The sequence below is a fragment of the Rhamphochromis sp. 'chilingali' genome (assembly GCF_963969265.1).
Source record: "Rhamphochromis sp. 'chilingali' genome assembly, chromosome: 11".
NCBI lineage: Eukaryota > Metazoa > Chordata > Actinopteri > Cichliformes > Cichlidae > Rhamphochromis > Rhamphochromis sp. 'chilingali'.
In genome coordinates, this window is record NC_137938.1 from 4645154 (window position 1) to 4672066 (window position 26913).

Below are 26913 nucleotides of genomic sequence, written 5' to 3' on the forward strand. Positions count from 1 at the left end.
CCAAATGGACCATTATGGCAAGGCTGGGATGGTCAGTTTGGTAAAGTAAATGCGTTGGGCATCTTTCTTTGCCTTTAGACAACAATTCTGATGGCAAAAGAGCCAAACGGGACAGGCAAAAAAAAAAAAAAAAAAAAATCCCATTTTCATGGATGCCTGGATGTTAAACTCAGTTGTTACACCTGGTAGAGCAGAACGCTGATCATTTTATTAAAGATGAAAGACTTAAGACAGTGTTTTAACTCTCAGTAATGCCACAGTGATCATTTGATATATGGACCTGCAGCAGAGTTTAGGCCCAGACATGGCTAGTGACATCAGACTGAACGATCGGATATAAAAAAAGAGCAAACTGTCTCAATTTCTTTTATTTCTCTATTGATTATAAAACATCTGGTATAATACAAGACGTTTAAATACTAGAATCCAGCAATTAATCTGCTTTAAATGTTCCTTAAACATCATAACATTGAATATAATTTAAATGAATTCTTAATTTTACAAGCGTGAATGTAAGTTTGAGTGAAAGCTTTAAATAAAAAGTTGACAATTTGTACAAGCAGTCTTTGTGAGTTAAAAGCTGAAGCTTTATACTGCTTGAAAAACTCTGTTTCAGGCAGTTCGTTTTTCTCTATTTTTGGTTCTGTAGGATGGCAAAGAGAGCAAACATCCTTTATATGATAATCTCAGGCACACCGCTCTGGCTGTGAGTACAGATTTCCCCACTCACTTTTGTGGAAATCAGAAGAAGAAGGGTTAAAGGAAGGTTTGGCTTTAAAATGATATAATAGAATAGTGTCAATTTATTTGGGATACTAGATGTAGCCTCCAACCAAAAGGAGTCAGCCTGTGGCAGGAATTTTATAGCCTGCATTTTCATTAGTCTCACCCTAGGTCGTGATCTCACTGAACTCAAATCATTGCAGGATTTCCAAACATCCTGGGAACAATTGATGAAACATTTATTATCAATCCCTGGCATCTGAAACGGATGTTATGGAACGGCTGTGTGCAGGCAGGAAAAGGACCCAAAGTGCAGACTCAGGAGACAGATGTGAACTCAAAAAAGGTAACGAAACTGAGACTCCAAATAAACTCAGGCAAGCAGACAGAACACAGAGCATAGTAAATGGTAGATCGCAACATGGACAAAGAGAAACGCAGGGCTTAAATACACAAAGGGAGCACTCAGGGAATGGGTAACAGGAGGGAAACACAGCTGGGGCAAATCAGGCCTAACGTGACAAAGGAAGCAAAACCAGACGCATTTACATGACACACGTAATTTCAAAGTAAAACAGGAAACATAACACAGAGACGCGAACTTGACAAGGGGATACAGCTGACAGGGGAGACAGAGCAACTAGAGAACAGAGAGACATAAACCATAAGACAGAACTCAAAGAAACCAAAGACTAGAAATGATAAATAATATAATAAACTCAAAAACCCTGGGTCAACGACCCAGACATCCTAACAACGGAACAAAAAGGAAGCACTCACACTCAATTAATCTGTAAGTGGTTTACAAATACACAAACATTATAACCAACGTTGTGGCAAAATATCCAGGGTCTGTATATGAGGCTATGGTAAAGTCATTGACTGATATTGCCAAACTGGAAACCTCTGCTGTCAGCTCTTGTGTCTGGGTCACAAGTGCTTGTGCATCACCTCACGTGTCCCATCATATGAGCTGGAGTTGACTCACCAAGTTCGGCGAGTTCCCTTGTAATGTCGATGTCTGCATTTGTTGGGCTTTGAGTAATTCCGCGTCAATGTCAGCGGGGGCTAAGTTTGTTGATCTGTAAAATTCATGCCGGAGCTGTGCTGCCAGTCTCCTTAACTAATGCTTTGTTGTATGTAGTTGTTGATTTTGATTTTGAGATCATCTCACCTTTTTTTCTTTAAATTTCTTCAATGGAGCTCTCTTTCCCACACACTGCATTCAACCAGTCAATGAGCAATATTCATTATATAGCTTCATGTAGAAACTATGTTGAATTCTAGGGACATTCACTTATTATTTCTGAGAGACTGATATCATACAAAAACTGGTGTTCATGTTACCAGGAGTCCGGCAATTAACCTGTTGAACACATTCAGTTCCTCACCGACAAAAGATGTTGATGTGCAAAAAGGAAAAAAGAAAAATGCTGTGAAGCAAAACCAGCTTTTATTCTAAGTTAAAACAAACAACTCCATTCAAGCACCTGCCTAGAGGTCTTTATGAGAAGAGTCACATTTTTTACTAATGTGAGCCATTTCTGTGTTCTCACATAGCATTTTAGTCATGAGCTTCTTCTTTACTAGCTAACTGTCAAACGTTTTTTTCTGTTTCTGTCACAGATTTTCAGACTTCCATGTTACTCTTGAATTATTTTTTCATACAAATGAATGTTGCCTACAACAGAACAGAGGAGATGTAGTTTGGGAGCTTGAGTTGTACTAATCAAGAAATGCCAATCTTACAAAAAAAACACAAGTTTGTTTGACGGTAAAGCATAATTATGACTCTGGTAGAAAACACAAACAATGGTTGCCTCTCCTGTTCAATATAGCAGTCAGCAAGAAGGATCAGGGTCTTCCTGACTGAGGCCTGCTGGAGTTTGCATGTTCTCCCAGCATCTCTGGTTGTTCGTTATTTAACTAATTTTGCATCTGCGTTAAAATTGTTGTTTCCTCTCTGAGTGAACAAAGCTTGATATATTGATGTGCTGATGGTGTGCTTGGTTTTTGTCTGCATTACTCTGCTATGATAATTTGTCAAATGTTTAAGAGGTCAATGCACTGGCACCACAGAACCCTTGAATCTGAACGGATGCTGAGAAAGCCCATCTTTATTCAGAATAACGGAATACTGAAGCCATGTTTTCCACTCTTACAGTGCTGCTTGGGAAGACTGCAGGCGCAGTCTCATTTTAAACACGTGAAAAGTGGCTGCAGTTTGATTTACTTGAATAAGCCACAGATGCTGACTTGTCAGACTCAGTTTAACTGAGGGTCACACTGGGAGCTGCGAATCACATCAAGGCCCAGACATACATAGCTTACTGATATGCTTTAACGAAGAATTCCTGTATCACATGGCCCACATGCAGTTTGGTTTTAACCAGAGAACAAGAAAGGTTTATTACCCTTCATCAAATTTACCAATAAATTTTAACATTACATACCTACAAGAAGACTACCACACAGCCAATTCACAACAACCAGTTTCACAAGCCTGAATATAACAGCTACTACCAGATATTTAGTAAACCAAATACATCCTGTTGTTTAAGCAAAGCGATTAGTCTTTACATTTATTCTTGGTGTTTTCATTTTAAAAAGCCAGAAGTCGTAATCGTTTAAAGAGCTTTGGTCGTGTAGTTTACCCGTACCATACATCTGCCTTTACGAGACTATTTCTGTTTTCAGATGGATATACGAGACACTCTATACACGAGGGATGTGCAGATCCAACCTTTTCTAATTCTTACAAGATAGCAGAGGAAATCTTTCTTTTATGGTCAAGACAACAGAATTACTCTAAACGCAAAAAAGAGTAAAATTACTAAATAGAAATGTATCAATAAAACAATTACCAGAATCAAAATAAATTAAGCAGCTGTTGTTGTTCTGTCTCCTGCTGTCAGTGCAGTGCTGCTGACAAAGAGAGGTCATAGAATTGATAAGAAATGTTCAACACTGTAAATTAGCTTGATCCAAATAGCTCTTTACTTTGCACCTGGTGAGGATGTAACGCCAGTGTCAATCTCTGTTAACTAGTTTATTAGCTTGGTGGTGATGTGGACTTGTGACTGTGTAGCTTTCTGCATGGATGGGCAGAAATGTGTTTAGAACCTAAAACTATGTATGGATTGGTTTTAACATTTTTGAAGAGCCCCGCTCTTGACTTTGACACATGTTCGATCAATGAAAGGATTCAGCTGAACTCTTTGTGCAAAAATGATTTTAAAAAAAAGCAAAACTTGGGCAATATCACAGATCAGCTTCAGTTTGAAACTGAAATATTTGACATGTCAAAACCCCTTTCTGATCATTTCCAGGTTGATATGAGCATGATAGAGGCATGCTAGAGTTTTAAAAGTGCTCTTGGACTTTAGAGCCTATTTTATACTTGAGAATTTGTTAAAGGATGTCAGCATGTCCTTAGCATGTGTAAATATGGAAAAAGGTAGTTCACATCTATGCCTACCTAAGTGGGGGTTGGTGGGGGCGTAGTGGGGGGAGTTCCATTCCCATACATATGTATGACCCACAGTGACCTGTGAGGCTCTTCCATCAGAGTGAACCTACTCATCCATCTCTGTTTCTTTTTCTCCCACTCTGTGTCTCTGTCTCTGAGTCACAATGCAGTCACCATCCCACACTGTGTGGGGAGACAAGGGCTTCTGATGTATGAGAGTGGTAGAAAGCGTGGGAAGAATAAATCGCATTGCTCAGAGATTTGTGTGTGCGTGTTTGCTTCTCTTTGTGTATGTGCCAGCGGATCTTACAGGTTAGTGATCCCTGGACACATCTGAATATGTTTCATATACCAGAGCATGCCGTACGGGCTTTAAATGGAGCAGTTTAATGCATTCCCAAAGTAACTTGGAGAAACACTGTGAAGAAAAACAATGAGGCATTCATCAACTGCGGAGGGAACTATGAAGCTGCAGAGAGCCGAGGACACAGCAGAGCAACACAGCGGGGGCGATTTTCAGCCTTAATAGTCATGTGGGGGAAGGTTGAGGAGGTGGGGAATCCACTCAAGTCTGGGGAGGAAATAAATCCGGAGGCTCATGGCAGTTCCCACAGGAGCACTTTAGCCTGATGCTCGACATGTTAGGGGACTGGGAGGAAGACAACCTGTAAACAGTCAAAGTACTTTTCAACAGCACTCAGCAGTTCTTTAACTGTTGTGGAAATCAATCAGACACACACACAAACATGGCTGAACTTGCAGCTCTGCTGGTGGAGACTTCTAAAATAATTACACTGAGCTGTCTGACAAGCAAAATCACGAGGAGTCGCACAAGTGCCATCGAGGCTCTATCAGCAGTCGTCTCTGGCAAAGATGGATGTATGTCGAGTAAAAATAAATAAATTTAAAAGCCTTATTTCACTGAGACGTCTGTCAGACTGGAGGAAAAGTAACAAAAACCATCTGATCCCTGTGGTGAAAGACCTTTTGAGGCTTTTCTTATCGTTCCCTCTGAAATGGGGCATCCATCTTCGGAATTGAAATGTCTGGTTGGCTGACCTGCACCTGAAACCAAAGAGCAGTCCTCATGATATGTATTTATAGACATGGGGTTTGAGAGGAGAGTTTCGGGGATGGCGATGCTGCAAAGTCAAGGGGTGTAATGGCTTGAGCTCCTCGGTAAAGGAGATAGCAAAGGCTTATGCTGATTCGGATCTGTTAAAGTGTGAGGGATTAACAGTCTAATTGGTTTGAGTAAATTTACAGTGGGAGCAGAGTAAAACCTGACTTTGACTAACACATGAGGTACTCGCTCTTTTCTGACGCGCATCACTGAACTGTGCTGGCAGTTTCACACATCGGTCTTATATTTGAATAAAAGTCTGAGTCACATTCTGACAAAACTGCATCTGAGTAGGCTGGACACGGAACATTTCTGATACACTTCTAGTACTGCTCAACTTCTTCTGAATCCCCACAAATTATCAGGAAAAAAAACATTATGCTATATACCAATCTGAAAACATTCTGACCACTGACAGGTGGAGAGAATAACACAGCATAGTACCTGTGGGATATATTAGGGAGCAAGTGAAAAGGTGTTAGAACCAGGAAAAATGGGCAAGTGAAAAGATTTGAGTGAGTGGGACAAGGGCTGGGCTGTGATCGCTAAACCACTGGGTCAGAGTATGTTCCCATTCTGCACTGATCAGTATCTGTCAAAGGGGTCAAAGGAAAGAACAGTGGAGACCCAGTGACAGGGTCATCGGCACCTCATTGAGACACGTGGAGTTTGAAGGTTGGCCTGTGTGGCCTGATCCAAATGACAAGCTATTGTAGCTCAAACTGCTCAAAAAAGTTCATGCTGGTTCTAATAGAAAGGTGTCAGAATACACAACTCTATACAGTTTGTTGCGTATGGCCTGCATAGCCAGAGAGCAGTCAGGGTGCCTATGCTGACCCAACAATGGACATGAGAACATCAGAACTGGACCATGGAGTAAGGGAAGAAAGTGGGCTGTTTTTTACATCAGGTGGATGGCCAGATGTATCTGCACTGCTTACCTCAAGAATACCTGGCACCAGGATGCATGTTGAGCATCTGAGGGGTGTGCTGGACGAACAAGTCTGATCCATGGAGCCACCCACCTCACAACTTAAAGGATCTGTTACTAGGGATGGGTATTGATAAGATTTTCATGATTACGATTCCATTTTCGATTCTGTTTAACGATTCGATTCTTTATCGATTCTTTTTAAAAAAGGAGAACACTAAGGTTGATTAGCTTAGAACTTTGTTTTATATCTTCTCTTTGAACAAGATAGAAATTTAGGAGTAACATGGCCTTACAAACCCAACAGTGACATCTTAAGAGATCCAGCCTACGGCTCTTCAATGGGGTCCCCAGGAAAAAAAAATTGTAAATGTAAAATAATAAAATAAATATTCTTCTGTAGCAATAACCAAGTATAACATAAATTATTCTGTAGCAATTACACAAGAATATCCAGTAATGTCCTTTTTACCACAAACTTAGTCACTGCTCTGTGACATTCGTCTATCCTGGCCTGAAAGGAGACGCTACCGGTAGACTGCAGTGAGAACTGCCAGCATCTGAGCCAGACTCTGTCTGTCAAGGGCGGATCTAGCAAAGGTTAGCCAGGGGGGCAGGTAGGGCATTAACAGGGACAAGGGGGGCACAAAGAAATACTTTTCTTTCTTATTCTCATTTAAAATGTCTAGCTTTTATTAAATAATTATCTGACACTCAAAGTTTTAATTTAATGTAAAATGAATAGAAGTCCATTACTGTATATAGTAACTTTTAAGTCTAACATATACCCTAGTAAGCTGTAGTACTTTTTCCTTTGGGAAGGCACCATCTGTGCAGCCTGCAATTCTGTTAGAGAAAGATGTTGAATCTATTTAATATTTCTTGAAAAATAATTGATTTCTGTGCATTTTTTCCCCCACAATGCATCAAATTAATGTTGATTACGTCGATTAAGCATCATGAGGTGGAGGGTAAGGGGTGGTTCCGTATTTTTTTTTTTTTTTTTTTGCTGGGAGTTGGAACCCTATTAGTTAGGTTGCTTAATATTTACGCTAAGTACTCTTTAAAATATCAGAATAGGGAGGATGTTGCAGGTTTAAGTTTGTTAGATTGATCATTATTGCTGAACTATGAAATTTTTTTTGCATACAGGTATAACAGAATAGCTTTAGTGTTGTTGTTGCTTTAAACTTGAGTATGAACTTATACAAAATGCAGCAAGATATTAAAAAAAGTTTTATTGATTAAAAAACACTATATAGGATTCATATCGGTATCAGCAGATATCCAAATTTATAATATCGGTATCGGTATCGGACATAAAAAAGTGGCATTGTGCCATCTCTACTCACAACCACACCTTTGTGCTTGAGATGACCACTGTGATGTTACAGAGAATGTGAGTAAAACGGTCTGAAATTGAATGTTTAGGAAGGATTGAGATACGGAGAGCTCAACACTTGACAGTGTGTTTACTTGGCATGTGAGGGAAATGTTTGCTAGTATGTCTGTCATAGTGATAAATCACTCATGAAGGAAGCTAACAGAGCTTGAATTAACCATTAGTGTGAGACAAGCTACCTGCTGGTTACTAACTTAGTTCATACAACAGGGTGCTTCCTCTCCACAATGATAAATGTCCTTTTTATTTTGATACTGAATGGGATGCCCCACAAACAAACTTACTCTGTCGTGATATTTTCATAATGTGCTTTGATTGGCTAACAGCAGCAAAGGAGCATTTAAACAGACAAAATTTGATTGATTCACTTTGACAATGCTTGATGTCAACCCATTCAAAATGAATGAGGGGTAAGAGCGCAAAATCCTGAAACACATGAAATCTTACCTTGGAGCAAGCCTTTCAGTTCACAGTGATTAGTCGGACACACTTTGGCTTCATTATTGAAAACTTTGGCAGCGTTTCAAACAACGATGCATTGTGCGTGACAGTTCCAGGATGTGTTACGTAGTCCATCGTTTACGTCAGTCGTCTGTGTCACACACACATAAGTTCACTGCTCTCTTTTCACTCACGTTACACATTCAAACGTCAAGTTTATTTTCTTTTACTTCATTTGTATACCTGCGGTGAATGTGATATGGGCTACAGCTAAATCCAACACAAAGCTGCTGTTTCTGTCATGGTTGAATTCAGACTGATATAATATTAAGGCAGGCATGCAGAAATCATACGTGGCAGTTTGGGAGTGAGGTGTTAGGATAGCACACTGGTAGTCCAAAGATTGTTAGTTCCAGAGTCAGATTGTTACAGTAGATGCTGGAATGTATGCATGTTATTCTGCATAAAGTGCCCTATTTGGAGTCAACAGTCTTAATTTTGTTAATGCTGGGCATTTAGTTTTAGTTGGATTTGGAGGGAAGTCTTTGAATAAATGAATAGAAAGAACACCACCTGTGTCTGCAGGTGCTTCAAGGGAATTACACAGTGCCCACACTATATGCATACAGTCATAAAAGAAGGTGTACATAGTTATAAACTCCTGAGATCAAGAAGATGACGTGTATAACACTGAAGCACAACAAGATTGAAACAGAATCAAAACTTTAAAATGGAAAGCCCCATGCAACAAAAATCAAAGCGCTTTGGCCGGGGTTTAATGGCATATAAGACTAACAGAAAACACAGTTTAATCTCAAAGGCAAGTGACAACAGAGACATTATCAAAAGCTCTATTTTATAATATTATAGGTGATGTCATAGGTCTTTCTGTAGATGTCCAGACTAGGGATGGGTACCGGTATAATGGCACCGGTTCTGACATAAACGGTAGTAACCAGACCGAAAAGCAGCGCACATTTCGGTGCTTTATTTCGGTGCTTTTTTTCCCCTGAGATGTCTTACACTTTGAATTCTAGCCAATCATTTTACCTTTCCAAGGATAGTAGGCGGGTCCAGGTACATACGTTCTTTTAGAGCAGAGCTACAGATTAAAAATGCCCAAGGCGAAGCGGTCAAAGTCTGGCTGTACTTCACAGCAAAAGATGCAAACTCAGCAGCCTGCAACAAGTGCTTTAAGCTGATACTGTGATGCTGTGCAAAGGAGGTAACACCTCGAATCCGATGAAACACCTGGTGACGCATAGCGATTTATTTTTAAAGCCGAGAAATGCACCATATTTGATAGCTTGCTGCGAGACCTCACACCGAGCGCATCTACTGCGGGTATGTTGCCTGTTATCGGACCCAGAGTTAGCAACATTCCCCGAGAACCCAAAGATTAGCGTCCTGGCCCCTAGCCCTGCCAGTGTAGCAGAAATGATGAGGATGATGATGCAACAGCAGCCGTTCTTCTCTGGGTGAGTCGCTTAACGTTGTTCGTGTGTAATTTACGTTGAGTAGGCTAACCACGTTATTACATTAATGCATGTAAGGTGAACTAGCAAACATAATCATAGCTACATGCGGCTGTCTTCTTGTTTGATGGCAGATACTCCCTTCACCCTGGCCAAAAAGGCTAAAATGACCAAAGAAAAAGAGGGAAACAGCTAAACATGAGAGTTTTTTGGACAAAGTTTGTGTTTTTTCCATTGTTTAAGCACTGCTTCCAGCCAAGAGTGATACCATATATGGCCCATAGCTGCAGAAAAGGCTAACATTGTTATCTTTTTACAAAAAAACAGCTGAACATGAGAGGTTTTTGGACAAAGTTTGTGTTCTCCATTCTTTAAGCACCGGTTCGAGCACCGTTTAAGCACCGGCACCGTTTCAAAAGTACCGGTTTGGTACTGGTATCGGATAAAACCTAAACAATACCCATCCCTAGTCCAGACCAGGTTATGTGTCAAAGAATGAGATTTTTACATTTGTTTTATCCAAAGCCTCAGGCAGACTGAATGGAAGGATTCCAGAAAAGGAAGAGCAGGTCTAAATCAAGCTGTCACTTCTTTTTTGAAAGGGATCTCAGAGTATTCAAGCAGGTCTTCTGTAAAATGGCAAGATGCTGCTGCTGAGGTTGCTGCAAGTCAGGCTGTTCTAAATGTTGTTAACGAATAGATAGAAACTGAGTATGTTCAAGCAGAAGTTAAATAAAGATAGCTCAACAGGGGTCAGAAAGTAAAATGTTGGTAGGGAAAGAGACGCAGAAGAGATGCAATGAAATGAAGAAGAGAAAGAGAGGAAGAGAAAGCTAAAATCATGGCTGAAATAGAGGAAGAGCATCCTTGGAGGCAGTTAAAGATCTCACTGCAGCACGTGTGAAAATGCTGGAGTCTGACCAAGTGAATGTCATGCAAGAGGACATAATGCAACTTGAGATTTCTGTGGATAATGAAGTGCATGCTCCTACAGGCTCTTTGCCCCTCTTTCTTCTGTGCCACAAGTTGTGGCCACTTCTTCAAAGAAAAGTCTTGCAGAACTTGTTTAAGTGCTGGCAGAAGCTTTTAGTGCCAACAGAATTCCAATTCCTGAAGCTACAATATTCAGTGGAGATCCACTGAAATACAGTGACTGGAAACTCCTTTTGAGATGCTGATTGACCAGAAAAACATTCAAGACACAGACAAAATCTATTCACTTTACAGATATGGGAGTGGATAAGCCAAGAAATCAATTACTGGCTATATCCTCCTTTAGCTGAATCAGCTTATGTTACTGCAATCAAGATATGAAGATATGGACACCTAAATAGGTGTCCATATCACAACTGATTTACAGCATGGAAGATAGAGACCAACTCCAAGCATGGCCCAACTCAGGCTCCAAGATCAGCTTTGAACTTCAGGAGTTTGTTGACTCATGTGCAGCTGTGAGGCTGCTATGGTCCATAAGGTACTGGAAATCTTGAATGACTGTAAAGGAATAGAAACATTCAGTCAAAGTTCCCTGATTGGCTAAACGCAAAGTGGAACAGACAAATTGTTGAAATTGACTAACCAATTTTCCTCCTACAGCCAATCTGTGATGTTTTTGCTGAGAGAGGTGAAAATTGCTTACAACCCTCTTATACTGCTGCAACCACTGAAACAAGGTTAGGCTTAAAGATAAAAACCTTCAAGACATTTGAGCTTTTCAGCAAAGGTACTCGGGAAGTTTCAGTGAAAAAAAACACTGCACCTATTGTGTGTATTTTTTGTGAAATGACTGAGCATACCTTCTCCAAATGTAGGAAGTTGATAGAGAAAGCACTTGCTGACAGAATCAGATTCATTCAAGCAGAAAGGTTATGCTTAGGTTGTTTCAAGCATGGCCGCCACACAAAGATCTGCAACATTAGGAGTGTTTCCTAATATGCGCCACGTGTTGTGTGAAGAACAAACCAGAGGCAAACAAAAATCACCACAAGCCAAGCAAAATCAGACTTAAGAAAGAGTGCAATCAACTGAACATCAATAAATACCTACAAGTGTTACTTTAAAAACAGTAACTTATCATGGAGCTAAAACATAAATAACTGCAATAATTTCAGTCCTTCATTCATTCACAGCACAACTAGCACAAGAAATAGCAGAAGTTTTAAGTCTCAAGAACTACACATATAAGAGTAAATTATCTACAAGTCGATCCAAGACTGACATTACCTAACATAAGGATATCTAGTACCTATCTAGCACCTATCTAGGTATTACGGAGGACACAAACTTCATGATAGACATATTTCGCGTGGTGATACAGAAGAGGTCCCTGAGAGAAAATGACAACAGCTTGGCTTGCTGTATTTCACATCATGGGGTTTCTCACCCAGGGAACATGCATGTGATATCTGACTGCTCTGCTTAGTAACGTCTTTCGGTAAATATCTCTCAACAACCATCTACTCACTGGTCCAGTGTTCACAAACACATCGGTGGCTGTCCTTTGACACTTTCAGCTTCAGTTTCAGCGACACTGAGACAATCTTCCACTAGTTTCATATCAAACAAGAATATTTGAGATTCCTGTGGTGGGAAAATGGCAACTTGTAATATGCTGTTTATTTTAAAATGGTTTCACCTTATTTTTAGGTCTCCTAAGGACCAGATGACTTTAAAATATTAACTATCCTTAGAATTGAAAGAGGATTTACTTTCTTCTTCACAAATCTACTTTTCTGAGACAAACTAAAATTGTCCTAGCAGTAATTTGCTTTCTTATTTGCTTATTACCTTATTATGTTTGCTCCACGTTTTGATGGAGACCTGCTCAGTGTTACCATTGTATTATTGTCCTCTTTATTGATATGCAGTATTACACAGCTGATGTCATAACCTGACATGAATCTCTTGTAACTGCACTGTCACGTCGATGTGGCCAGCAACTACTCTGATTGGCCTATTCAGTACTGTTGATTCCTCCTACGCATTTCCTGCCACCTATTGAATTTACCAGTGAGAGATTAACAATCACTGTCTCAACGTAAAGAATAATAATCATTGCCTTAAAATAATGACTCACAGATGTCAGCAAATCCTTGGGGGAGAGTGGAAAAACATGAGGGACAAATATGTTCCCGAAAGGGAAAAATGTCCCAGCATTCTATTTGTTTCTATCATGGCTGAAACCGCATACATGTCATATATCACACACCACTGCTTTACTGTCCAGTGCCAGTGTGAGCATTGTGGCTCTTGATATGTCTTCCCTGTCTCATTTAAACAGAACCCTGAAAATACTACTTTACTGTGATGAAAAAAAAATCTATGTTTTAATATTAGGCTAGTGTTCCTCCTCAATTGCATTTAGTTACTGTGTTTGGATATCATTTGAACATAGCTGACAAGAAATGGCTCAGTGTGGTGGGAGGAAATTGTGTAAAACCAGCAATCAAAGATACCTCGAGGAACTGTTAACACACCTAAAACAATTTTAGCTTCCAATGAAAAAGTTAGTGTCCCATGATTCTCTAGATGCTCTTTCAAAGGCCCTTTATCTCTGAAAGAGTGGAGGAAGCCAGGTGAGAAGTTCTTGTCCCTGTGAGTGTTCGAAGCATTTTCACTTCTTGTTAGGTGATTAAGACTGTAGATATGATTATTACAGGTTGCGACAGTTATTTTTGTTAAAGCTGGCTGACAGTACAAAATGTCACTTACAGTAATGAAGAAACAGAAAGTTATCAGCAGAGATGAGAGTTGAGAACTGGTGTCATTTAACCCTTTATTTAAAGGGCCCAATTTTAAATGATAACTCCATAACAATTTGGGCAAGAGACAAAATTCAAACAGGAGAATGTGAGCTTTGCAGGCATATTTGGAGTATCATTGCAGCACAAGGCATCCACAAAGTACTGCTGTCTGAACATGGACAGAAAAAATCAGCTCTGCCTTCATGTTACCATGTGCACTTCAAATCACTGTACTTCTCAACCAGTATAAGAAAATTCAAATGAGTCCTGTGTGATGAGAAATTTTTTTTTCATTCTACAGCCAAAACAACAAAATTGTCTGTCAGGCCTGTATAAATCTTGGTCAGTTTAAACTGCTTTTTGATTCCAAAATAGTCAAATCCATTGGCATTACAAGCTTATCACAGCCTTTTTTTGATGTTGCTATATTTTGGGAACAATTTTGCAAAACTCACTTCTGTTGCTTGATTTGATTAACCACTGTAGGCAGTATTTCAAGCAAATATACATCCTGGGTCTTTGATGTGTTAGAACAGGAAGCTAAAGATTTTACTTTTTGCTTTTATTCATTTATTTAAATGCCTATGAAGCCTAACAAGTACTTGCAAGTGACGACAGAAAATAATCCTCATTTCCAACCATAGTCCGATCTCTTCTTGCAGTGTCAAAGACATCATTTCCACACCCTTGCATTCATGAAATGATAGCTGGCTCTAGACCCAAGATCTGTATTGCTGTTCAAAACCTCTAAAAACCAGTACCTACATACACTGAGACAATTCTTTTTTGATTAACATTTGCTACAGAGGTTAGAGGTCCTTCTTTTCTAAAACAAACAAACAAGACCAAACTTCAAACTTTTGCTTTTTTAAAGGCTTACACCTGAAACCAGGATTCGGAGCAGACTGCTGCTGACTTGCCATGCAGGTTACTGCTTGCTCAAAGTCACCAGAGACCTGGGACTGGCATGGGGAGCTGACTGGGTGCTGGGGGTGGGGTTCAGTGCCTGGTTCACTAACAGGTTAAACTCCTCACTCTACAGAGAGAGAGTGATAAATGTCTTAACATGCAGTTGTGTTAAGAGTTTTATTTGTTGGGTTTATTATTTATGTTATGTAGAAGGCAAAATTGTGCTAACAGTGAATGCAGCAAACTATTTGAAAAAAATCCCTATTTAATAATAAAAACTATTTAATAATAATCAATTGCTAAATCTTTATTGCTCTTGACAAGGAAATGTCATATAAAATAATAATAAAGAATAACAACAAAAACATCACACTAGTCCAAGTCTAGTGACTCTGTGGATAAGTGTGTGTGAGCTGCTGCCATCCCATTTAGATGAGGCAGAAATAATTTTTTCACAGGGAATCTATTTGCTGTTGCATGTATACAGTTACAATAGTTCATGCTCATATTAAATACAGTCAAAGATTCAAATCATGAGGTAACAGGTAATTCCCAGAAGACAAGAGTTCAGGATCCATCCAGAATTCCTAATGTAGCATCTCAGGTGCGCGTCACTTGTGAGAAAAGTAGCTCCACCAACTTGCTTATCAAACTTGTTGTGTAGAAGGAGCAGTTGGCTTAAATGTTGGGGGACGAGAGGTAAAAGTGCTCGTTTCAGACAGAGGATAAACTGAGGAGCTGCATCAATGCTCAGTGCAACATAAGGATTATTTGGAACTATTAATGTTGCTCGTGCAAAGTTACTTTAGTGGCAAAAAGATCGAACTGGAAATTAGTATAATGTTTACAATCTTTGGCATCTGAACAGACACCAGACCACCAGCGACACATCTACAGTAGGTTTAGGGGCAGGATTACACCCAAACACAAAAGCTTTCAGCAGAAAACCTGTGATACCAAAATAGATGTATGACATATTCTAGTTTCTGAAAAGTTGCCTATTTAGAAAGTGGCTAAAAACACCCCAACCTTAATGGTTTGCTAATGCCATGGTGGTTATTACGAGGTGCACATTTGTACCTGAATGATTCTTAAGACCTGCGTTACAGTTCAAGTTTGATAAAATACACAATCAGAGCTTTAATTTCGTAATGCGAAGGTTTAGAAATGCTCCTTTGACACTGCGATACAAGCCCTTTGTTCTCCCTTTCACAGGCCATGTGAGAACCATTTACTTTGGCAAACGCCATCCTATTCATTTAGAAAGCCTCTGTTAATTATGGCAATATGCAGTCGATTATAAGATGTAGTTCATGTTGGTACATTACAGCCAGTCAGGGCAGAGCGTCAGTCTGCTGAATTTAACAGCATATTGTCTCTAAGAAATATCACATAATGAAATTTATAATCTCCTGCTGCTGCAAATGAAGACACAGTCAATAAAAATAAATGTGGGAGCATAATTCCCTGTTTTATGAGAACGCTTTCGCATGCACATTTTTATTCTCGTAGGACACGGTGACAGCAGCCTACCATTCTCTCCACTTCTTTCATTTCCCTTCTTTCGTCTTATCTGTCCGAACATTTTTCCCCCTCTTTCTGTTCCTGTCTGCCTTCATCTCCGTCTCTCCTCCCCCCTCCGCTCCCCCCTTTCACCGCCTGTTATCTCTGCCATGCAGTTGACTGCTTCTGTCCTCTGGGTGTCAGCATTCGCCTTATCCTTCATTCAGCCACACAGCTTTGTGTGAACCCGTCACCACATTTTTCTGCCCGAGTTTCATGTTTTCCTGATTATTGCCTCCTGTCCTCTTGTCTCTGTCTTTCTTAACATCTTCACTCCCGCTCTCTGACCCCCACCCTGCAGCTGCCTACTTGTTTCCTCAACAGCTGTCAACATATTTCTATTTTTTTCCTTTCCATCATAGCTCTGTGCACACATGCACATACTTACTCAATCAATAAGTCTGCAGTAACTGTAGCCATAAGAGCTTTATGTGTGTGTGTGTGTGTGTGTGTGTGTGTGTGTGTGTGTGTGTGTGTGTGTGTGTGTGTGTGGTTAGTGGCAGCTATTGATGATTTCAAAGGTGCAGAAACTGGAGCTGTAACAGGAGATGCCCATCCACTTATCCCATCACTCCAAATAGGAGGTGAAGGTGACTTTCAGGAAGTTCATTATGGACCCAGCAAAAGCGCATGATTCACATGCACGGAACTGCACGGCCACCGATACCCCCCAACACACACACACGAGTGCAATGAAGGAGAACGTGTGTGTTTTTGGAGACAAGTGAAGGTCAAAATAAAGAGAATGTTTTGGAAGGAGGGGCGAGTTTAAGGAATACAGAGGTGAGTTGGACTCTGCAATCAGTCCTGCTACCAGGGAGCGTGCTGACAAAAGACCCCATCTGAATTATTGAGAATATAATGAAATGTCCTTGCAGAGGGAGAAAGACAACACTGCATTACTCTCCTCCCATCGAACCCACATCCCCAACCGCACCCCATCCCCTCCTCACCCTTTCTGACTCTGATTACTGGGAAGAAAAGGGAAAAAGGAAAAAGAAAAGAAAGTTCACAGTCTTGTCATTTCTTCCATTTTTCCCCCTGAAAAAGAATGAATCTTATCTGTAAATGGACCCACCCCCCTCTTTTTCTCTTGCCTTGACAAAGCCTTCATTCGACAGAAAAAACGCGCCGGTCCCCTGCTCCAAACTGCAGTTCATGTTTCTCTATATTCATGAAGCATATTTGTTCACAATAAACCCAAAATGATTCAGGAGAGTAGCTGAAGGTTATTATGTTTCACAAGGCTGGCTTTAGTCCACCAAAAAGAAGGACTTTGCGAAAAAAAGTGAGCGTTTGGTTCTCGTGTATATCTACTCTTTGTTCAGCAGGGACACATACCAGATGTCTAAATACCCAAGCTCTGTCAGCTTTATTTCTTTCATTTAGCAACTAATAACAAAGATTTTTTAGCACAATTAAAAGCCAAAAATCATCTATTAGAAAAGGTTTGGGAAGCGTTAGGGAGCGTATCAATGAAGCCTTCAAGTGCACTTGTAGTTTTTAGTTAAATATGTATATTTTCCTAATCCTGTGTGGTTTGTTGGTCACCTGGTAGATCAATCATTGAGTCAGTACTCTTGTTGGATTTGGTGTAAATGTACCGGCAAATAAAAATGAAAAAATAATGACTTTGACAGGGAACTTATTTAGGGGGATCAAATAGCAAGGTCAGGGAACAGAATTTCAGGGAGCTACGAGGTGCTCATATGAATTTTATATGAGGTCAGAGGTTTGCTCCAGTGTAAAAAGAACTTGGAGACACAAATAAAGGTTAATAGATTGTCTCCTGAGATGATCTATCAAAAAAAAACCCAAATATGTAGTTTTATTCTTTAAAAACCAAAGCTCAAGGTTGCTATAACGGCAGGAATTGATGCGTTTACTGGGGAGTGTTTTGAGACACAGATTAATGCACAGTGAAGTGCAGTGTGGCTTACACAATACTGTGGAGCTCTGTGACACAGAGAAATAAGATTATGTATCGGGATTTGGTATATATGCAGTACTTGTTAGTAGATAAATTCATTGTTGCTTTGGCTCCTTTGATTACTTTTGTTGGCGATAAGAAAACTACAGAATGTTATCCTTGAGTAGGACAGCATGCTGTATGAATCAGGCTCACTCTGTATCTCACTTTTTATTCCTCTTTGAATTCTGTTTTCTTCATTACTCCTTTTTCTTTCCTTACTTCAAATATGACATGTTGTCTCAGGCGTTCATGCGATAACAGCCCTAGATGACGGCAACATCTCGTTGTCATGGTAATGACATTCCCCTTCTGGTGACTGGACTGGCACTAACACACAATGGCAGCTCTCTTAGTCTAGCCTTCTTTTTTTTGCAGCATTTGCCACCTACTTTACACAGAAGTGCACTAAAAACCTCCACAGAACACACTTAAACTGATTACATGTCATCACATGAAAGGGGTCAGCCGAACCCAACAGAGAGCATTACGTGTTCAAGTGGACAAAATGCCATGTTAGCTCGTCCTGTGGAATGTCATCAAGTGTCATGATTTGAGGTGTCTGTTCTGCCATTTCCTGTTATACCGTGTAATCCCTGCTTTAATAGGTTACCATCACATTTTTAGCTAACCTGTGTCCTGTGAGTTAATTACTCAGCCCAGGATAAACACTCCTCTGTTCCACACAAACCCTTTAGCCATTTTCTGCAATTCTGTGCTTTGGTCATTTTCTAGCATTTTCTATTCCTGTTTGGGATGTCTTTGAATATTGTTATTTTGTTGTGTTCCTAGTCTAGTTCTTGTGACCTTTTGCCCTTTTTTGAACCTTGCTGGAATCACCTTTAGCTCATTGCACTACAGATTTACACACTGGAGCTGGTCCCTGGTAAAGTGTGTCCTGTGTTTGGGTCCTAATCACTCTGAAGTTATTACACAAAAACATCAGTATCTGATTGTGCTCATGTGCTCAGTCAAGTTTATGTATTTTTATTCCTTCTTTTTCTAAGGCCTTTAATGTTTCTGCTCTTGTTAAAGTGCACATACACTTATGACTATATGTATCCAGAACTGCTGTTTAGTTACCTAAGTAGTCGTAGTAGTAGTATTCTGTTAAATTTATTAACCGGATGGAGAGTTTCTAATGGTCCACTGGACCATTTCTGAATTAACTCATTTAAGACTTTAGTCAGTTTAAATGGAGAAAAGCCTTTGAGCTAGTTTGGGCAGATCTGGAGCTACACACAAACATGCTTCACTCTCCTCACATCATGTTACCAAACACCCCCTTCCAATTTGGAGTCCTATTTATGCTTTAAATTTTCCATCACTTCTTCTGACATATTAATGTCATGGTTGACCTGCATTGCTCCACGCTGTCTCAACCCCTCCACCACCCGAGCATCCACCTGTAGCCTTCAGGGATGTTTACTCATCACACCCCAGTTTCTGTATATATCATATTTACAGAGTGATGAGCTTGAAGCTAAAAAGCAAACTAACTTCATTTTTCTGCTCTAATAAAACGTGAATTGTGTGACTTTATCATTGCTTGACAAACAAACTCATTCCAAAGCAGTGCAGCTTTCCAAAAGTAGTTAAGAAAACGTATGATACATAAGAATCATAAAGACAGCAACTTTTAACCCAACTCTTTATTTATAAACTATAAATAATAGAATGAAAATGACGTGCTATTTGTGTAGACTTGGCAATTTAAAGAAAAGCTGCATTAGTTATGTACTATCATTCATGTATAAGGTACAAACACACAAAGTGCTTGTGAACAATGGTAATAGATATAAGCTGTGACATGCCCTGAAGTAAGAGTACAGTCAAATTTCTTTTGCTGTCTCCACAGATAAATGGAAAATCCAAATGAATGGGTAACTGTACATCCAGTTTTCACCTTCTTCTTCTTTTTTTTTTTTATCAACGGTCTTTGTAGTTATCATCAAATGTTCAAGACAATAGTGTACCTCCTGTGCAGACTATAACAGCAGTGCCTTAGTGGATGCTGCCCCAGTGACAAGCAGTTGTAGTTCTCATTGAAAAAAAAAAATTCTGAAAAGCTGTTTCAGCTGTTTTAAACCGAGGATAACGTATCTCTCATTTTCTGTGCTTTATGGAGTAAGCACATTCTTACTCCAGAGACACGTGTGGTATGGATCTATAAGATCTTATTTCTAATTCTATCTATGCATTAAATATCCTAAATTGTTTTTCATCCTTCACACAACCCCATATCACGTAGATGCAGATCATTTTGTCCCCAGTACTCAGATACATCCCAGTATGAGTTAAAATCTTCTCTTTTTCCTTTCTATTGAGAATCACCTTTGTGTCACATTACACTTTGTGTTCTTCAAGATGAATCCCTCTAAGTGGTTAAGTTCTGGTCTGGTGTCACCAGTCATATTTGTTTATTTATAAGGAACCCCATTAGCTTCCACAACAGTGGTTGCTAGTCTTCCTGGGGCCCAAACCATCAAATACCACCAAATAAAACGTTACACAATGAGTTGGATGCAAATTGTCCACATAATTTGGCTCTTAGATCCACAATAAGGTTTTACAATTCTGAAAATGTAAACATGTGAATATTAAAAATTATATAAAAAAGCAAAAAACCCCAAAACAAAACACTCAAACAAAATACACAATTTCCATTACAAGTGACATTACCCTCTACAATTTTTACAAATAAATTAAAAACTGCCTAAATAGGCATATTGATGTGGGTATCAAAAATGCAGTCTCCACACGGTGTCTTATTTTGGAAATTGACTGAGTGCTGTGTGCATTCCTGGTCTGATTTCCTGGCTAGCTAATCTGCTCCATGCAGGTTGTCACAGCAACCTCAAAGACTCTAAGCAAAGCAGCACTTGTGGGATTGCTTCTTAAATGAGCTGAGGCATGTCATGTGGAGTCCAGATCACTGCTTTAAGTGGCTATGCTCAGTTTCTTTCAGTTTGCCTTGCAGTTTGTCATTGTGGCTCATATACATGAATTAATGTTTACCATAGTAACAGAATGGTAGCCCTGCTTGTAATGTGTATTATTTCATGTGTCACACAACTCCCACTCAAATAACCTGAAGGGGGGTAAATGTAGCATGTTAACATGCACAGAAGAATCAGCATGTTGGCTCAGGGAGTTGGAATGGCTTTATTACTGATTGGCTGCACTCCAAATCTTAGGACATGGTCCTCAGCAGGAAAAGGGTGGAGTGCCCACTTCAGGTCAGGGATGAGTTCCTGCCCAAAGTGGAGGAGTTCAAGTACCTCTGTGTCTTGTTCATGAGTGATGGGAGAATGGAGCAGGAGATCGACAGATGGACTGGTGCTGCAGCTGCAGTGATGCAGTTGCTGTACCGGTCCATCGTGGTGAAGAGAGAGCTGAGTGTAAAAGTGAAACTCTCAATTTACCGGTCGATCTACGTCCCTACTCTCACCTATGGTCACAAGCTGTGGGTAGTGACTGAAAGAACAAGATCATCGATGCAAGCGGTGAAAATGGGCTTCATCCGAAGGGTGGCTGGCCTCTCCCTTAGAGATAGGGTGAGAAGTGCAGCCATCCGGGAGGGGCTCAGAGTAGAGCCGCTGCTCCTCCACGTTGAAAGGAGTCAGTTGAGTTGGTTCGGTCATTTGACAAGGGCACCTCCTGGGTGAGGTGTTCCGGGCATGTCCCACTGGGTTAAGGCCCTGGGGCCAACCCAGGAATTGCTTGCTGGCCTGGTAACACTTTGGTGTTCCCCCGGACAAGCTGGAGGAGGTGACTGGGGAGAGGGAGGCTGCACTGAGTTGAGTTGAGATGTTTTAAGTTGTGTTCCAGTACATACTGTGAACTGCACTGAACTGGTTATCCACTGAATGAGTGCAGTCACATGATCAAATCCAGTTTCACAGCCATAAGTGAACACTTGGACCCCACCAGGTCAGTCTGCTGACAGCAAACAGATATTGACTGTGATCGCTGGTGCTGCTAATTTCATCTCTGAAGGGAAAGGAAATCATTTACACTTTTTTCACTGCAATTTGTCTCCTTCAATCCATAAAGTTTGACTCATAACACTGTCATGGTGAGATGACACACAGCTGTAGAGGAATCGAGGTGTGTGTGCATGTGTGTGTGTATATTTGACTCTTTCGACTGAATCAAGCGCTCTCCACAGTGCCCTCCCTCATTCAGGGCCTCACCCTAAAGGAAACTGATTTGCAAGTAATTAAAAACGTGTGTGTCTGGATGTTGGCCAACTTCATGTTCTATTCATGCAGATTAATACATATTTGCCATCGCCTGAGGGGGCTGAAAGGCATCTGTCTGTGACGTTAAACATTTATGAGCATGCAGGACACACACAGTGAGAGAAAGAGAGACAGAGATATTCTGACAGTGCTCTGCCTGCTCCTCCTCAGATCAGCACACATCTTAATGGAGCACATTAAATCAGAATGGCCAAACAGGGAATTTCAGAGTGACAATGGCATTCATCATATCTCTGTTTTAGAGGAAAAAATCTCCCCTCAGATCCTCCTTAGCTGCTAGATATCATCAGTCTGATGCAGGTTACTTTTTTGTGTGCTAAATTGTGTTTTTTAATGCTGTGGCCCCTTTTGGATAAACCAGATCCTTCATGTGTATATGGATAGTTTGGTAACTAATTCTTGGACATCAGACCCTTGACAGATGGTGACAGTGACTCTTATTTCCATTGCACTGTGGTCTAATGATGGAGGACGTGTATCTACACCTGCCTGCTATATGTTCTCCCCATATGTCTGATGAATGCCAAGGCACAGTGTCCAAAAGAGATCCACACAGACTTGCAGTGCAGGAGTGCTTCAGGCAGGCAAAACTTTGCCCAAACGTGTGTGTCCTGTACGACATAGCCTTGTCAACACATATCGTCTGCAGTGGCCGGTCCAGGCTTCTTTTGTGTAATGTAAAATCCTAACCTGTATCAGTCATACTTTGTTCCTATTGGCTCACTCTCTAGTTTTATGTTCACTTCATGACTAAATTGCCGTCTCTGTCTTCAGGATTTTTCCAGTGTGACTTTTTGTGGACGTGCTACTCAATACTGGACTGCACTTGGACTTTGAAATTAACCTTCTTGCCCACTCAAGAGTTTGCCTACCTGTTATTCATGCAACTCATTATTCATGTAAAGCTCAAACTCTTGTGCCTGGGTCCATCCACCTTGAGTTCACTATGACAAATGAACTTCTCAAACTAGCAACATGGACTTTATGTAGAAGAGAGCAAGGTCTGATCCTCTGCTTTACCTCCTAACCTTTGTTTCCCTTCAACTCACCTTACAGTTGAGATAAAAAACTAAAAAACAAATTGAGACCTGGGGAGATCTTCACAAAAGATTATTTTGCCTGTCACCTTTGTGAACATGGCTTATGAAACTTGGACCCTGGAACTTTCTAGGGAGGATTGTTTTTCAGTTGGTTGTCCAACTTGGTGTGCTGCAATATCCTGAAGATGCTTGGACGTCAGTAGTTTATGTGTTTTGTGCATTCGTATCCCAGGATGTCAGTTAATGTTGTTTTGTCAGATGTCGCCTGTATCTCCCTATATCAGACAAAATGATGGCCCTGTTTGGTGCCTTCAAGAGCCTTTCAACTTTAGGTACAAAACTTGGTTAGATCTGGGGAATGGTTGTTGTTTCAGTAAAATCTGCTCCTTCACAATAGTAGCAGTAATAGCAGTTTTGTCTCTATACATTTTTTTTCCTTTAAGCACCATTAAAATAAGGAAAAGCCAACCGAGCCAGAGAATGGATGGCTACATTCTTTGTTCAAGAAACATCAGGTTTGCTGTTATTTTTAATATAAAGAAGAGAGGAAGTGAGTGCTCTGTTTACACCTTCATTATACTCCTACCTAGAGGCCTAGTAGTGATTTTATCTGTTCTCAACAACCTACAGTGCTGCTCATATTACACATACAAATATATAGATAAATGAAAGAACTCTGTCAGCTGTTTCAGTATTAATTAATAACATTTATTGTTCTTGCTGTGAGTTGAAGGGAAACAAAGGTTAGGAGGTAAAGCAGAGGATCAGACCTTGCTCTCTTCTACATAAAGTCCATGTTGCTAGTTTGAGAAGTTCATTTGTCATAGTGAACTCAAGGTGGATGGACCCAGGCACAAGAGTTTGAGCTTTACATGAATAATGAGTTACATGAATAACAGGTAGGCAAACTCTTGAGTGGGCAAGAAGGTTAATTTCAAAGTCCAAGTGCAGTCCAGTATTGAGTAGCACGTCCACAAAAAGTCACACTGGAAAAATCCTGAAGACAGAGACGGCAATTTAGTCATGAAGTGAACATAAAACTAGAGAGTGAAGCTTAACATTACAACTGCAACTTAACAATCTGGCGAAGGTAGATGGAAGAAACCACTGTGATGAAAGATGACAATCCTGATCACTGTCACTCCTTCTAGCAACCGAACCAAATACTTTCCTAGGGGCTAGGCTAGAGGTTACAGGAATCTATCTAACAGCAGGCAAAACAGCAGGTTCTTTCAGATATTTCACATTAATCCCTAATTGTTAATCAATCAATGATAGAAAAACCTTTGCTCTGCTCCAGAATCAATTAGAGCCTGCAGGGCTTGCATGTTTTGACCAAAACAAACGTTTGCTAGTAACTGTAAACTTGGTGGGGGATTTGCCTTAGCTCTGCCTGTCGGTACAGCTACAGTTTCTGATGGGTGTGCTCTTTTTTGTTTGACTGGTCAAGTTGCAACAAAGTGAACGGTCTTTACAACTACTGCTCCCTGGAAAGGGGAAAATTTCTTGGGGACCAAGCATCCTGCAAAGGAGGTGGTGAAGGCTTCAGTAGAAGTTGTGGTTGGAGGCTGATGTGAAGTATTGTCAGCAGCTGGAGGTTGCAGAAGAGCTCTGATTTGGGCAATGGGCTTTTGGAACGTCCTGAAATATATTCTTTTTGCATTGGATATAGTTCTTGTTTATGTCAGCTAAGCATTATTCCCTGGTTAGTGCTAGCATTTTGAACTGTTGTTGTGTCTGCAGAACCTTAGCCTGTCAGAACCTGTCTGTGAAGGTTCTCAGTCATCCAGGTTATTGTAGTCTAAGGAGCTTGGAAAGAAAAGTGTCTGCACTTCTTTAAGTGGCTTGAAAAGCAGCTTGAGGTAGTAATACAAAGGATAACTATTCTGACAGGTAATCACTGTTGCAACTCTGTGAACTCTTAAGTATTAGAAATAGACAGAATTTTAGAAATTACTTTAAAAGCTAAAGGTTATAGTAACCACCTTAACACTGTGTAGAAATGTAACAAGGTTAATTGCTGATTCTAACAGCGCCCGTCTCGATCCTAGCTCATTTTCACGTGTTTTGATGTCATTTTATATTATGTTTCGTGTTTAAGTCCTTTTTGGTAGTCTTAAGTTGATTCTCTAGTGTCTAGGTTGTTCCTGTTTAGATTTGGATTATTTAGGATTCCCCCTTGTGTCTTTGCCCTCTGTGTCGTCGTCTGTGAGGCTCTGATTATATTTATTGTGAGTTCTTGTGTTTCCCTTGTGTTTCATTTGGTGTTCCCTGCCTGTCATGATATCAGTGCTTCCCCAGTCATGTCTCTGTCTATCTGCAACTCTCTGTGTGTTCCCATTACTTCCTGTTTTACTTTGGTAGTCTCCTGTCTGTGTGCACCTTGTTTTGCTTTGTTTCTCTTATTTTGAAGGTATCTTGTCTCGTGTGTTATGTTTAGCTTTGCGTCCTCTGTCTCGTTGTGTGTAATCTGCCCCAGTTGTGTTCCCCATGACTTTCCTGTTCTCTCGTCATTCCCTGTGTATTTAAACCTTTTTCTTTTCTTCTGTCCAGCATTGCGATCTTCCTCATACCTGTCTGTGTGTTCTGTCTGCCAAGCCTATTTTGTATCTTCAAGTTTAGTAGATTTTTTTCCTAGTGTTCAGCATTAAAGCTGCTTTTTGAGTTACTTTTCACATCCTGGACTCTGCATTTGGTCCTCCATTCCTGCCTGCCACGCACAGTTTATGACAGAAAAATTCAAAAATTCAAAATTCTACATACATGCAAACCTTGTCATCACAGTATGCTTGACTGACCTAACTCTTGGAATGTAGGCTTCCCAGTATGAGGTAGGGCTGTGTTAGCATCATTATGGCATACATTTTGCATCTGTTTTTATTTGTCATTTTTTTAAGATTGGAGATGTTCAGCTCCAAGCTGTGTTTCTTCCTACACACTATATGCCTTGGCAGCTCTTCAAAACTGAAGCTTTGCACAGAGGATTGTAGGATTTGAAGATCACTCTCCATTAGATGAGCTCAAAAACACATGGCATTACAAGTGAAAAACACTGCTGCTAAGTTAACACACAGTAAGTAACCACTACTGTCTGTGTGTCTCCAGGTGGCTGGAGTGTGTGGGGCCAATGGGCACAGTGCAGCAGCGAGTGTGGTGGAGGGATCCAAACCCGGATTCGGACCTGTCGGTCACCTCCGGAGGAGTCGTACCTGTGTGAGGGCATAGTGGAGGAGGGCCGGCCCTGCAACTCGCAGTCCTGCACTGGTAAGCTCCTTATTCTTCGTGTTCATTTTTCTATGTCTGTCAGTGAGGGTGCTTTAAGCTCTGTGGGTAAATACAAGTATGTGGTGTGTCCAAACTGTGCTTTTACAACTACTTTTTCTTTACCTTTCCTTTCTTAACATCTTGTTCATGTGCTTATGTATCCATTCTCTGTAAGTCAGAGTTGTGACTTAAAGAGTGCATGTTGGAAAGGGGACTTTGATCGATGAAAAATAAGAATGACATGGTCAGGTTTTTAGGCAGTATGTCAACATCATTAGCCCACAAATGACTAAAGGGACATGAAAACAACATCAGAGTTCTGTTTTATTGAAGCCATTTACCAAGAGCTGCAATGTTTCACTGGTTAGAGCTTTCTTTATTTGTACAGAACTGGCGGTGCATGACTGACAGCTAAAAAATCAGATTACACTCATTACTGTTGATGTTATTGCATGTCTTTTCTATTTAGTTATGCCATCACAAGGAACATTATACAACAGCTGACAATATAAAGAGACTACTGCGCACACACACAGCACACTAACACAGACAGCACAACACAAGTCCCAAGTTTGGCTGATGCTGTTCTGGGTGAC

General features: G+C 40.4%; 1 protein-coding gene across 1 annotated transcript in view; it reads left to right on the plus strand.

Annotated features, from left to right (window-relative positions):
• The window catches only part of LOC308406217 (adhesion G protein-coupled receptor B1-like), a 213550-nt gene that overhangs the window by 74152 nt on the left and 112485 nt on the right, over positions 1 to 26913 (plus strand). The window contains exon 5 of the mRNA XM_080897088.1: positions 26159 to 26317. Coding sequence (XP_080753214.1) covers positions 26159 to 26317 — 159 coding nt within the window. The remainder of the gene's footprint in view (positions 1 to 26158; positions 26318 to 26913) is intronic.